We start from the raw sequence: 14,247 nt of genomic DNA, 5'->3' as shown, positions 1-14,247 counted from the left end.
ATAGACCATAGCATATGAACCATGGGAAATGGAATCTTGTCATTAATCACTAAAGTTACAAAATGAAGCAGTCTTGAATTTCCTATTTTTCGTACTAATTGACAACTCCCAGAAAGGCCCTCCCTGGGCACTGTGGACCAGAGGAATATTCCACAGTAACATCATGGAGAACAGGGAGGAGCCTGGGCCTATAGGGCCTGGCCCACTCCCCGGTGGCCTTCGATCAGTTAGTTACCCTTTCTCAGCTCCGTCTGCTCCTTGCAAATGGAGACTAAGCTACCTACTAGACACCTAGGAGGGTGGCAACAGCGGGTGACAATACCTGTCTAGGTGGGCAAGGTGTGCCAGGTGGTTGGCACTCAGGAAGCACTATCAATGCAAGCTGTTGTTTTTGTAGTGCAAGTTCCCATTCGGTCACAGGGCCCTGGAGGTGCTGAGTGGACCTGCTGAGGCAGCCTTTCACTCCCATTTCTACTCTTGGTCCGTGATCCCTTCATCGTCCACTTTTTATCTCTTCCTTCTTGACATTTTCATCAAAAAAAAAAAGAGTCTTAAGGAAAGAAAAGCAAAGAATAAGGCCGCAGGGGTCAGTGTGGCTTGGATCCCAGGTAGCGTGTTCATGAGACTGACCCTGTTCACCTCCTGCATGTCACTGAGCTCTGCCAAGTTTGGACAAAGACATTGCCACTAGAGGGCACTTTCAGGCAGCCAATCTGTTACAGGATCCCTGGCATCAAAAAACAAAAACCAAAAAAAAAAAAGAAAGAAAACCCTCAGCCTAAAGATAATAATCTTTAACACCTAGCAACATAGCCTAATGAAAAACAATAAACAAAACAATATATAAGTAACACAGACTAGATGTCCAGTACAGGGACACATAAATTATGGTGCATCAACACAAGAGTATAAGGTAGGCATCAAAATGTTGGGTAGGAAGACATGGGAAATTCCTAGCAGAGTATAAAGAATTCACATGATTTCAACAGCTAAGAAGGGATTATGCAATTGGAAATTCCATTTTTCTTTGTTCAGTGAGATAATGGGTAATTTTTTAAGTTATTTTTTTTCCGTGAAAGTATTGTCCTTTATTTACTTCCATCTCCCAAAGAAATAATTTAATCGCTTACCTACTTGTGAGATCTGCTGTCATCAGTATGTAACAACAGTGACCAGACCACAGGCTGTGTGTGGGAGGCTGAGACAACACAAATTTATTTTCTCACAATCCCAGAGACTAAAATCTGACATCAACTTGTCGGCTGGGTTGGTTTCTCCTGAGGCCTCTCTCCTTGGTGTGTAGATGGCCGTGTTCTCCCTGTGTCCTCACATCTTCTTCTGTCTCTAGGTACCTGTGTCCTCATCTCTACTTATGAGGATGCCAGTCATATTGGATTAGGATCCACCCTAACAACCTCATTTTAACTTAATTACCTCTGTAAAAGTCCTCTCCAAAGGTCCTGGGGGTTAGCACTTCAGCATAGGAATTCCAGAGGCAGGGGGGCACAATTCAGCTCTTATGAGTGACTATTATAACAGTACCACTTAGTTATGCACAATATCATGTCATCACATTTAAATTATTTGTTTTATAAGTGTTATATCTAAAGCACACTCTGGGACATAAAAATCAAGATAATATCATTTCTTATGCTTTTATCTGTGAGCTGGAGGGTCAGATGCTTCTCTCCAGTCTAAGTCTAGTGCTATTAACCACCAAATTTGCTACCTTATTGGTAAACCAATAAAAAGTTGTAATTATTCACCAGACATTTGGAGTGTCTGTTTAAAGAAACTTGATGTTATTCACTGAATTTTTTTCCCTTTCACTTGATTTATGAACTGTTGTTGAAATTGAGCCTGCTTTCCAAACAGCTCTGTAGCAATTACTGTCTGGCACTGTGCCAAGGACCAGAATCCATCCTCGAGCTTGACACTCATAGAGTGGTAGATTGGTAGCAACGTGTTACGTGTAATACGTCTGAAGGTGTTCTAAATACAGCTGTAATAATATTTTATGTACTTTAACATATATACACACTGTGAATATTCATACAAATGTACATATATATGCTCAATTATTTAATGTATACAACAGATTCTAATTCTGTTTTTGCTTTCCAAACTCATGCTCATGAATTGGAAATGTTACATTTTCTTCATCGATCACAATCCTGTTACTTTAGATATTATTTTCTCAGCATTTTGGGTTCTAGGAATTTGTTATTGTGGTATTGGCCTCTCATGGTAAAGGACCAAATGTTTTCACATGAATAGAAATAAAGAAAAAATGAAAGATTCCAGGTGTTGTCTACTATTATTACATTAGCTTCCACTCATCTCTGTCTGCAAAATATCTGAATAGATACATTTTTTAATATTTACCCGAGACGAGAGGATAGACAGAAAAAATCAGCTCTGCTGCTCCTGATTTATTGAAGGCAGCAGTGCATTCCGGGGCAGCTCGAACCGATGGTCTCCAAGCCCCCAGAGTGCCATGCCCATTAATTGTCCTGCCACTCACATGAGTAAAAGCACAGGTAAGAGAGGGGAGGCATGGCGTCTCGGACCACCGAACACCATAACCTTTCCAAACCCCGTCTTCTCCTTAATTATGGTAGTAATTTACACATGTTTTTACTCATAATGCTTGCAAGCCAGCAGTAGAATTTTGTTAGGTACATCTATTTGCAGGCATTTACTGGACACTGAATCCTGTAACTTAGGCACACAAGCCTCTGACAGAGGAGAGACAGAAATATAGATACGTTTCCATTACAAATAGAATTATGTAAGCATACTATTTCTGCATCTTGCCTTTTTAGTTTAACAATATATCATTCTGGACTTCCAGCCAAGATGGAGGTGTAGGTAGACACACTGTGCTTCCCCACACAACTAAAAGGACAACAACATTATAAAAACAAGAAACAACCAGAAATGACAGAAAATCGAACTGTATGGAAATCCGACAACCAAGGAGATAACGTAGAAACATTCATCCAGACTGGTAGGAGGGGCGGAGATGGGCAGCCAGGTAGAGAGGTCTCACAGCAATGTGGCAGCTGGCGGACCCAGCGAAGTGGCAGATTGTGGAGCAGGATGGGCAAAAATGTAGCTGGCTGGCAAGGCAGCAGCTCGTGGTCCAGGTGACAGACCTCACAACCCAGAGTTCCAGGGTGCAGAAATAAAGCCTCAAACCACTGATTGAAAACATCTGTGGGGGTTGAGGCAGCAGGAGAAACTCCCAGCCTCACAGGAGAGTTCCTTGGAGAAACCCACAGGGTCCTAGAGCATGCACAAGCCCACCCACTTGGGAAGCAGCACCAGAAGAGCCCAATTTGATTGTGGGTAGCGGAGTGATTGAAATCTGGTGGAGAGTGGAGCAAGCACCATTGCTCCCTCTTGGCCCCTCCCCCATGTACAGTGTCACGGTGCAGTGACGAGCATTACCCCACCCTGGTGAACACCTAAGGTTCCACCCCTTTACATAACAGGCGCGCCAAGACCAAAAAAAAAAAAAGGCCCAAATGAAAGAACAGATCAAAGCTCCAGAAAAAATACAACTAAGCAATGAAGAGATAGCCAACTTATCAGATGCACAGTTCAAAACACTGGTCATCAGGAAGCTCACAAAATTGGTTGAATTTGGTCACAAATTAGATGAGAAAATGAAAGCTATGCTAAGATAAACAAAGGAAAATGTACAGGGAGCCAGTAGTGATGGGAAGGAAACTGGAACTCAAATCAATGGTGTGGACCAAAAGGAAGAAAGAAACATTCAATCAGAAAAGAATGAAGAAGCAAGAATTCAAAAAAAGTGAGGAGAGGCTTAGGAACCTCCAGGACATCTTTAAATGTTCCAACATCCAAATTATAAGGGTACCAGAAGGAGAAAAGGAAGAGCAACAAATTCAAAATTTATTTGAACAAATAATGAAGGAGAACTTCCCTAATCTGGCAAAGGAAATAGACTTCCAGGAAGTCCAGGAAGCTCAGAGAGTCCCAAAGAAGCTGGACCCAAGGAGGAACACACCAAGGCACATCATCATTACATTCCCCAAGATGAAACAGAAGGAGAGAATCTTAGAAGCAGCAAGAGAAAAGGACACAGTTACCTACAAAGGAGTTCCCATAAGACTGTCAGCTGATTTCTCCAAAGAGACCTTACAGGCAAGAAGAGACTGGCAAGAAGTATTCCAAGTCATGAAAGGCAAGGACCTACATCCAAGATTACTGTATCCAGCAAAACTTTCATTTAGAATGGAAGGACAGATAAAGTGCTTCTCAGATAAGGTCAAGTTCCAGGAGTTCATCATCACCAAGCCCTTATTATAGGAAATGTTAAAGAGATTTATCTAAGAAAAAGAAGATGAAAAATATGAACAGTAAAAATGACAGCAAACTCACAGTCATTAACAACCACACCTAAAACAAAAACATAAGCAAACAACTAGAACAGGAACAGAACCACAAAAATGGAGATCACGAGGAGGGTTATCAATAGGGGAGTCGGTGGGGGGGAGAGAGAGGGAAAAGGTACAGAGAATAAGTAGCATAAATGGTAGGTAGAAAATAGAGAGGGGGAGGGTAAGAATAGTACAGGAAATGTAGAAACCAAAGAACTTATAAGTATGACCCATGGACATGAACTATAGAGGGGGGATGTGGGAGGGAGGGGGTGTACAGGATGGAGTGGCGTGAAGGGGTGGAAATGGGACAACTGTAATAGCACAATTGATAAAATATATTTAAAAAAACAAAAACAATATATCATTCCATGACAGCACAAAAACATTTCCTTTTTTTTTTTTTTTAACTGGTTTCCCATAGCATTGTATATAGGATTTGTCCTAAATATACAGGGTTGGCAAAAGTGAGTACATGAAACACATGGTTTATTTTTGTATTATCATTATTTGTATTATAGCTGTAAACCTACTTTGCCCACCCCTGTACATTGGATTTATTACAATTTATTTAACTAGTTCCCCAATATTTCCCTAAAGCAAATCACACTGTAGTAACCCTTAACCAAATTTTTGTGTGCACTTGTGAAATTGTTGGGTTGAAACTTCTGTGTCATTTAATTTTTTTCTCCAGTGTAACAGATTTGCTTCTGTTCATTTTTTTAACCTTTTTGCCTGTTTTGTTCCATGTAAGATTCCATGTGACGTGTGTGCAAAACAGCACAGTGGTGGGGTATTCCTTTTTGTTTTATTTGGCCATCATATATTTTCCCCATTGTTGTGCAGTTTTAAATCATAATATGACCGTTCCTTCTATAGGAACATCTAAATTTATCCTTTAAGGCATTTTTCCTATCACGTTATTTTTTAAATCTTCTTTTCTTTTTTTGTAAAGACTGTAAAGTACAATTCACATACTACATACAATTTACCCAGTTAAAGTGCACAGCTCAGTGGTTCTTAGTGTGTTCACAGGTTCACAGATCTGTGCAACTGTCCTTACAGTTTATTCTAGAACATTTTCGTTGCCCCCCAAAAAGAAACCTCATACTATTTAGCTGTCACCCCCTCATGCCAACACCCCTATCATTTAAATTTTTTATTGTATTATTTCCATTACCATTTAGTCCCCTTATACCCCCTCCCCCGCCAGCAACCACCCCTGTGTTGTCCATGTCCATGAGCCCTTTTTCCTCTTTGCTCGGTCCCTCCACCCCCTCTCCTCCCTCCCCGCATCGTGTAAGTTTTTAAAGACATCATGCCCTTCGAAGCAGTTTGTGGTTCATTGAATGGCTCATTGATGCCAGATTCCTGATACCCCTCTGAATTATCAGAATATTTCATTTTTATCAGTATTTTAGATAAAAATATGTCTTGCTCCCGTTTCCATGTACTTGATCATGAATGGAGCTGACCATCTGTTCTCATGTGTCTTGGCCATCCGTGTCTCCTCTCTGGGCACTGCACTGCAGACCTGTGAACATACAAGCAGATATAGTGCTGCCATTGCTTTATTTTGATCCCATCTACCAGTGCATGATACCTGGGGCGAAGGTCACTGTGAAGTTCACTCGAATTACAAAAACAAAAGTGTCCTCTGAAAAGGCCCTGTACACCCAGAAACCTTCCCTGGGGCTCATCACCTGGGGCTGCCCAGTGATTACCTGGTGTTGCCCCTGTCTGTTGTCTGTACAAGGACTCTCTGCCTTCCCCCAGTTAGCTGAAATTACTCCTCCTCCATTTGCCTCAATTCGACTTTGTCTCTCTTTATCAATCACTATTTTTAATGGACTTTGTTCTATTGTATTACAGTCCAGTTGCACCAGGATAAGCCAGTACATATATGAGGGGGGACCCCCCAAAACAGCATTTATTTATAAAAAATTGTATATTTATTCTTACATGTTAAGCTTCAGTCACCTTCAAAGTACTCTCCATTTGATGCAATACACCTATTGAGACGTTTTTTTCCACTGCTCAGAACAGTTTTTCAATCAAACTCATCGATTTTGATGCCTTTTGGTGCTTCTGCCATTTTTTGTTTCACCTCTTCCACATCAGCAAAACTTTCCATTTAAGGACTTTTTTCATCCAGGGAAACAAAAAAAGTCATTTGGGGAGGGAGAGGGTGAATATGGAGGGTGGGACATGAGGGTCATGCCATCTTTTATATATATGCGCACACCCACATCTATGGATCCTGGTAGCACTTTTCCCTTGCTAAAGTCCCTGCTGAAATCTCTAGGAACTTTCCCTAGTTGGATAGTCTTTGAGAAAAGCCAGAACTACAAGCATGCCATACCTCTGCCACCATGGCCACTTTGGCCATTAGTTCCTGTTGGGTTCTTTTTGTAGGGACTGCAGCCTCCAGTGGTCAGAGGGAGGGAAGGATGCTGACATCCCCCACCACGACCTCCCCACCAAGTACCAGAGAGACTTAGCCTGACTCTGCTAGTCATGTTTGCATTTATTAGCAAGCCAGCAAAATGCCGTTATGCTACCCATGGTGGGAAGCCCAGTGCAGTCCAGCAATCTGCCCCTCACCTAAAAGATGTGACAATAATGTCTGTATTCAGCAGTTTACCTAACACATTTGATAACCAAGCTAGACCATTTGTAACACTCTCTCTTCTATACCACAACATCATTTTCAGTACCATCTTGCAAAAATGATGATTATTTAAGCATGATTTTCCTGACATAAACAATTGAAGAAACTTCCATTTTAAAGATCATTCAAATTTATTAATATTCAAATGAGAAGAGCACGCACAGCATAACTTCTTTGACATTTCTGCCGAACATGCATGACCTGAATCTAATAATGAGGAAACATCAGACACACCAAATTGAGAGATATCCTATAAAACAGGGGTCCCCAACCTCCAGGCCACAGACCAGTACCAGTCTGGGCTGTACAGCAGGAGGTGAGCTTGAATGTAACGCACTTGAATTATCCTGAAACCATCCCATCCATCCCCATCCATGGAAAAATTGTCTTCCATGAAACTGCTCCCTGGTGCCAAAAAGGCTAGGGACCACTGCTATAAAATAATTGACCTGTCATTTTTTATAGTGTCTAGAACCTGAAATTCAAGGAAAGGCTGAGGAATGGTCCCCGATAAAAGGAGAATAAGGAGACAGGACAGCTAAATGCAACTTGTGATTCGGAACTGGGTCCTTTTTCTGCAAAAGACGTTATTGGGACAATTGGTGAGACTTAACCAGATCTGAGCATTGGGTGGTGCTGTTGGGTTGAGGCTGACTCCCTGACGTTAATGACTGTATTGTAATTAATGTAGGAAAATGTCCTTGTTGGTAGGGAATATATACTAAGGAATTTGGGGTTGATGGGACAACAGGTCAGCATCTTGCTCTCAAATGGTGCAGGGGTAAGAACTCATTTGTACAATAATGTCCTTGTACCATACTTCTAACTTTTCTCTGTAGTTTTTTTTAAATACAAAAATTACTGCTAAAAACCTTAATAGTAATTGTAGCAATTGTTTAGAATTTAGACCAACAAACAACTTTTTAAGAAGTATTTTTCACCAACATTCTTTAGCATTGCTGTCATAGAGGGCTATAAGAAGCAGAGTGCTTTTGAAGTCGTTGTGGTTATGGCTTTGAAATTCTCAGCAGGCATTGCCTCTTCTTATTGGCTACCCCTTGGTGAGGGCAGTACTCACCAACCAGCCCCTCGATTCACACTGATTACAGTGGCAGATCCTGCTAAGAACTTTGCCAGACTGTGTACCAGAATCCCTCACACAAGGTTGGGACATGGAACACTGGAGCATTGACCAAAAAGGCCACTGGGGACAGTGTTAGGCTGTTACGCTGTCCACACAGGGCAAAGTGTCTATCCATCCAACCCACACCTCATTTCACCAGGGGGAAAATAATTTGAAACATCCCTTGTGCTAATTAACCAACTCTTTTGGAGCCAAATGTGGCAAAGAAGACTTTGACTTAGCTCGTCATTAGGACAGGACTTTTTTTTTTTTTTGCACATTAATATTCTTTTTTTGATTTAATTTTATTTTTCTAAATTGTTGTTTTATTACATTTGTCCCCATTTTCCCACTTTACTCTCCCCTGCCCTACCCAACCCTACCTCCCACATTCAATCCTCCCCCCATTGTCTTTGTCCATGGGTCCTTTGTACCTGTTCCTTGACGATCCTTCCCCTTCTTTTCTCCGTTGTCCTCCTCCCCACCCTCTGGTCACTGTCAGTTTATTCTTTATTTCCATGTCTCTGGTTCTATCTTGCTTGTTTGTTTTGTTGATTAGGTTTCACCTATAGGTGAGATCATATGGTATTTGTCTTTCAATGGCTGGATTATTTCACTTAGCATAATGCTCTCCAGTTCCATCCATGCTGTCGCAAAAGGTAGGAGTTCCTTCTTTCTCTCTGCTGTGTAGTATTCCGTTGTGTAAGTGTACCAGAGTTTTTGGATCCACTCATTTGCTGATGGGCACTTAGGCTGTTTCCAGCACTTGGCTATTGTAAACTGTGCTGCTGTAAACATTGGGGTGCATAGGTTCTTTTGAATTAGTGTTTCAGGATTCTTAGGGTATAATCCCAGCAGTGGAATTGCTGGGACAAAAGGCAGTTCCATTTTTAGTTTTCTGAGGAAATTCCATACTCTTTTCCACAGTGGCTACACCAGTCTGCATTCCCACCAACAATGCAGTAGGATTCTATTTTCTCCACAACCTCACCAGCACTTTTTGTTTCTTGATTTGCTTATGATGGCCATTCTGACCAGTGTGAGGTATATCTCATTGTGGTTTTAATTGTCATCTCTCTGATGGCTACTGATGCTCAGAATCTTTTCATATGTCTCTGTGCCCTCTGTATTTCCTCCTTGGAGAAGTGTCTGTTCAGGTCCTTTGCCCATTTTTAAATTGTGTTGTTTGTCTTCCTGGTGTGGAATAGTGTGAGTTCTTTATATATTTTGGAGATCAAACCCTTGTCTGAGGTATCATTTGCAAATATATTTTCACATACGGTTGGTTCCCGTTTCACTTTGTTGATGTTTTCTTTAGCTGTGCAGAAGCTTTTTAATTTGACATAGTCCCATGTGTTTATTCTTACCCTTATGTCTCTTACTCTAGGGACAGACATATCAGTGAAAATATCGTTGTGTGGGATATCTGAAATTTTCCTGCCCATGTTCTCTAGGGTTTATATGGTGTCATGACTTATATTTAAGTCTTTTATTCATCGATTTTATTTTCGTGTATGGTATAAGTCGGTTGAGTTTCATTTTTTTGCATGTATCTGTCCAGATCTCCCAACACCATCTGTTGAAGAGGCTATTTTTACTCCATTTTATGCTCCTGTCCCCTTTGTCAAAATTAATTGACCATAGAGACATGGGTTTATTTCTGAACTCTGTAATCTGTCCCATTGATCTATGTGTCTGTTCTTATGCCAGTACCAGACTGTTCTGATTACAGTATACTTGTAATATAGTTTGATATCAGGTATTATGATCCCTCTTACTTTGTTCTTCTTTCTCAAAATTGCTGAGGCTATTCAGGGTCATTCATGGTCCATATAAATTTTTGAAATGTTTGTTCTATATTTGCGAAATATGTCATTGGTATTTTCATAGGGATTGCATTGAATCTATAAATTGCTTTGAGATAGTTTGATGATGTTAAGTCTTCCAATCCATGAACATAGTATATGCTTCCAATTATTTATATCTTCCTTTATTTCTTTCTTCAGTGTTGTGTAGTTTTCTGAGTACAGGTGTTTTACCTCCTTGGTTAGGTTTATTCCTAGGTACTTTATTTTTCTTGTTGCTATAGCAAATAGAATTTTTTCCTGATTTCTGTTTCTGATATTTTGTTGTTGGTGTACAAAAATGCCTTCAATTTCTGAGTATTGACTTTGTATCCCACTGTTTTGCCAAACTCACTTATTACATCAAATAGTTTTTTGGTGAAGTCTATAGGGTTTTCTATGTACACTATCATGTCATCTACAAACGATGACAGTTTTACTTCCTCCTTTCCAATTTGGTTACCTTTTAATTCTCTTTCTTGTCTGATTGCTGTGGCTAGAACTTCCAATACTATGTCAAATAAAAGTGGTAAAAGTGGACACCCTTGTCTTATTCCTGATCTTAGTGGAAAAGCTCTTATTTTTTGCCTGTTGAGTATGATGTTGACTGTAGGTCTCTCGTCTTTGGCCTTTATTATGTTGAGGAATGCTCCCTCTATTCCCACTTTGCTGAGCATTTTTATCATTAATGGATGCTGTACCTTATCAAATGCTTTTTCCACATCTATTGATATGATCATGTGATTTTTGTCTTTCCTTTTGTTTATCTGATGTATTAAGTTTATTTATTTGCACATATTGTACCACCATTGTGTCCCTGGGATGAATTCCACTTGATCATGGTGTATGATCTTTTTAATGTATGGCTGGATCTGGTTTACCAATATTTTGTTGAGGATTTTAGCGTCTATGTTCATCAGCAATATTGGCCTGTAGTTTTCTTTCTTTGCTGTGTCTTTATCTGGTTTTGGGATTAGGATATTGCTGACCTCATAAAATGAGTTTAGGAGTCTTCCCTCTTCTTGGATTTTTTGGAATAGTTTAGGAAGGATAAGCATTAGCTCTTCCTTAAATGTTTTGTAAAATTATCCTGTGAAACCTTCCAGTCCAGGGCTTTTGTGTGTTGGGAGTTTTTTGATGACTGCTTCGATTTCACCAGCTGTTATTGGTCTGTTCAGGTTTTCTGCTTCTTCTTGATTCAGTTTTGGAAGATTATATGTTTATAGAAATTTGTCCTTTCACCCAAGTTTTCAAATTTCTTGGCATATAGTTCTTTGTAGTAATTTCTTACAATCCTTTGTGTTTCTATGGTATCAGATGTAATTTCTTCTCTTTCATTTCTGTTTATTTATTTGGGTCTGCTCTCTGTTTTACTTGATGAGTCTGGTTAAAGGCTTGTCGATTTTGTTTATCTTTTCAAAGAACCAGCTCCTAGATTTATTGATCCTTTAGATTGTTTTCTTAGTTTCTATGCCATTTAATGCTGCTCTGATCTTGATTATTTCCTTCCTTCTACTCACTCTGGGCTTTGTTGTTGTTCCTCCAGTTCTTATAGATGTAGGGTTAGGTTGATTATTTGAAATGTTTCTATATTTTTTTAGGTAGGCCTGTATTGGTATTAACTTCCCTCTCAGGACTGCCTTTGCTGTGTCCCACAGGTTTTGGACTGTTGTGAGTTCATTTTCATTTGTTTCCGGAAACTTTTTTATTTCTTCCTTGATATCATTCTTAACCCATTCATTTTTTTAATGGAATGCTATTCAGTCTCCATGAATTTGAATGTTTTTGAGCTTTTTCCTTAAGGTTGGTTTCTAGTTTCAAGCTCTTGTGGTCTGAGAAAATGTTTGATATGATTTCAATTTTCTTGAATTTGCTGAGGCCAGTTTTATGTCATATCATGTGGTTTATTTTTGAAAATGTTCCATGTGCATTTGAAAAGAATGTGTATTTTGCTTATTTGGCGTGAAAGCTTCTCTATATATTGGTTAGGTCCATTTGATCTAGGGCATTGTTCAGTGCCACAATATCCTTATTGATAATTTGTTTGGAAGATCTATCCATTCTTGACAGTAGAGTGTTAAAATCCCCTACTATAAGTGTGTTGCTGTCAATATCTTTCTTGAAGTTCTCCAAGATTTTCCTTATATATTTGGGTGCTCCTATGTTGGGTGTATATATGTTTACAATGTTTATGTCTTCTTTATGGATTCTTCCTTTGAGTATTATGAAGTGTCCTTCTGGGTCTCTTTTTATGGCCTTTGTTTTGAAACCTATTTTAGGGTACGACTTCTGATCAGGGTGTTTCAAAGGCTGTCCAACTACCTTGGATGTATATTTCTAATCATAACCAAGCACCTCTAGGGTGTGGATTATCATGAACCAACCATATATCTGCGCACTCTATTTTAAAGTCAGTGACGAGGTCTCCCAGTGTGTGCACAGAGCAGAGAGCATGGCAGCACTCGTCCCTGGGGACCATAGATGATGTGTGCTTGTACCTGACATCTGTGCCGTGTGTGTGTAATCAGCATCACTCAACCAAACATAGTAGATTGTCAAGATGCTTTTCTCCTTCATGGAAGTACGTTGCAGTTGAGAAAGAGATCTTGCAAACAGAATCAGTCCACTCTTGCCCACAGCCTAGCAGAGGGAGGCACACATAGGGAGGTGGATCAGTGAGCTGCTGTCATTGGCTCATCCCCTCTGGTGGCCTGGAAAACAAACCAGGACAGGGACAGAGTGGCATGCCTATGCAAGGGGATATTGCATGGTTACTGTGCAGCCTCAGGCCCCTGACAGGAAATGCATACTATTTCTGTGACTGTCCAGTTAGAACAGCCTCCAACCTGGTGCCTTCCCTGTCTCATCTCAGCTCCCAGAAGTACACAGATCTCAAGCCCTGACAGGTAGAGGACTCGCAAAGGACACTGTGAAAAGTTTACATCGTGGGCTGCTGCCCCAGGGGCTTTGACCCACCCAGGGTGAGACTGGAAGAGTGCCTGCTGAACAAACACCCAAAATTTTTGATGCTTGTGGCCCCTGGGCTCCTCACGGGAGCCCTGCTCTCATGGCAGGGCCATGGGGCTGGAGGTCAGGAAGCTCAAATTTGCCTTCACAGCTCTTTGCACACCAGGTGAACTTTGGCTTCCCCTCAGTGCTCATAGCGGTAGAAGGGAAGACCCTTTACAAACTGTGAGGCTCTCCCAACGCAAGAGGGTCTTTTCCCCATTATGACGTTAACATTGATGCCCTTCCTGTGGGTGTTCAAGCCTTTTGGTGTCTCCTCCCCAGTATTACAAAGATGCTGTTCTGTCCCCAGCCTTCAACACAGCCAAGTGTGAGAAACTACAGAAGGAGAAGGAGGAGCTGGAGAGGAGGTTTGAGGATGAGGTGAGGAAATTGGGCTGGCAGCAGCAGGCCGAGCTCCAGGACCTTCAGGGCCGGCTGCAGCTGCAGTTCCAGGCGGAGGTGACGCGGCTTCAGGAGGAACAAAACGCCCAGCTGCTGCGGATCCAGCGTCAGCATCAGGAGCAGGTCAGTGTGGGCTCTGTACTCTGCCTCTGTATTGGGCCATGCAGGGGGAAGGTGGCGGGGAGCAGCGCTACCTGAGCCAGAAGTCCTCTTCCTAGGTGGACTTCTTGCAAAGTTCCCTCTCCGACCTCATTTCTTTCCTTTGTTGCCTCTTTTCCTCCCCTCTAGCCCCTCTGACCTCCTTCTCCTTGTCCTGCAGGCATGCTCCCACTTCCTGCCTGGAATGCTCTAGACACTTCATGGCTCCCTCTCTCCCTCCCTTCCAGACTTTTCTCAAAAGTCCAGTTCTCAGTGAAGCTTTTCCCATCTCCAATTACAGCTCCTCCCCCTACCACATACACACTCTTCGCGTTCCCTTCCTGCAATGGTTTTTCCTCAACACTTACCACTATCTAATGTATTACAATTTTTACTTTTGTATCCTATTTATCACCTGCATATCTCATGAGGGGGGTGATGATAAGGCAAACAAATGTTTAGTACTTGAGCACCAGGCACTGCTGTTAACCCTGTACATGTAGTAACTCATTAAATCCTCACAATCACCCTGCAAGGTATGTATCATTATTAACCCCAATTACACAAGACAAAACTGAAACCTGAAGGTTAAGTAACTTGTGAGAATTCCCAGAGCTGCTCATGGAAATGCCAGGGTTGAACACAATCTGC

General features: G+C 41.2%; 1 protein-coding gene across 2 annotated transcripts in view; it reads left to right on the top strand.

Moving 5' to 3' along the window:
• MTUS2 (microtubule associated scaffold protein 2) overlaps positions 1 to 14,247 on the top strand; it is a 578,493-nt gene that overhangs the window by 539,299 nt on the left and 24,947 nt on the right. For both annotated transcript variants that reach the window (XM_024551026.4, XM_024551027.4), the window contains one exon: positions 13,367 to 13,581. In XM_024551026.4, the coding sequence (XP_024406794.2) occupies positions 13,367 to 13,581 (215 nt within the window). The remainder of the gene's footprint in view (positions 1 to 13,366; positions 13,582 to 14,247) is intronic.

The sequence above is a fragment of the Desmodus rotundus genome, chromosome 3 (genome assembly GCF_022682495.2).
Source record: "Desmodus rotundus isolate HL8 chromosome 3, HLdesRot8A.1, whole genome shotgun sequence".
NCBI classification, from domain to species: domain Eukaryota; kingdom Metazoa; phylum Chordata; class Mammalia; order Chiroptera; family Phyllostomidae; genus Desmodus; species Desmodus rotundus.
This window is presented reverse-complemented; position numbering and strand designations above follow the sequence as displayed.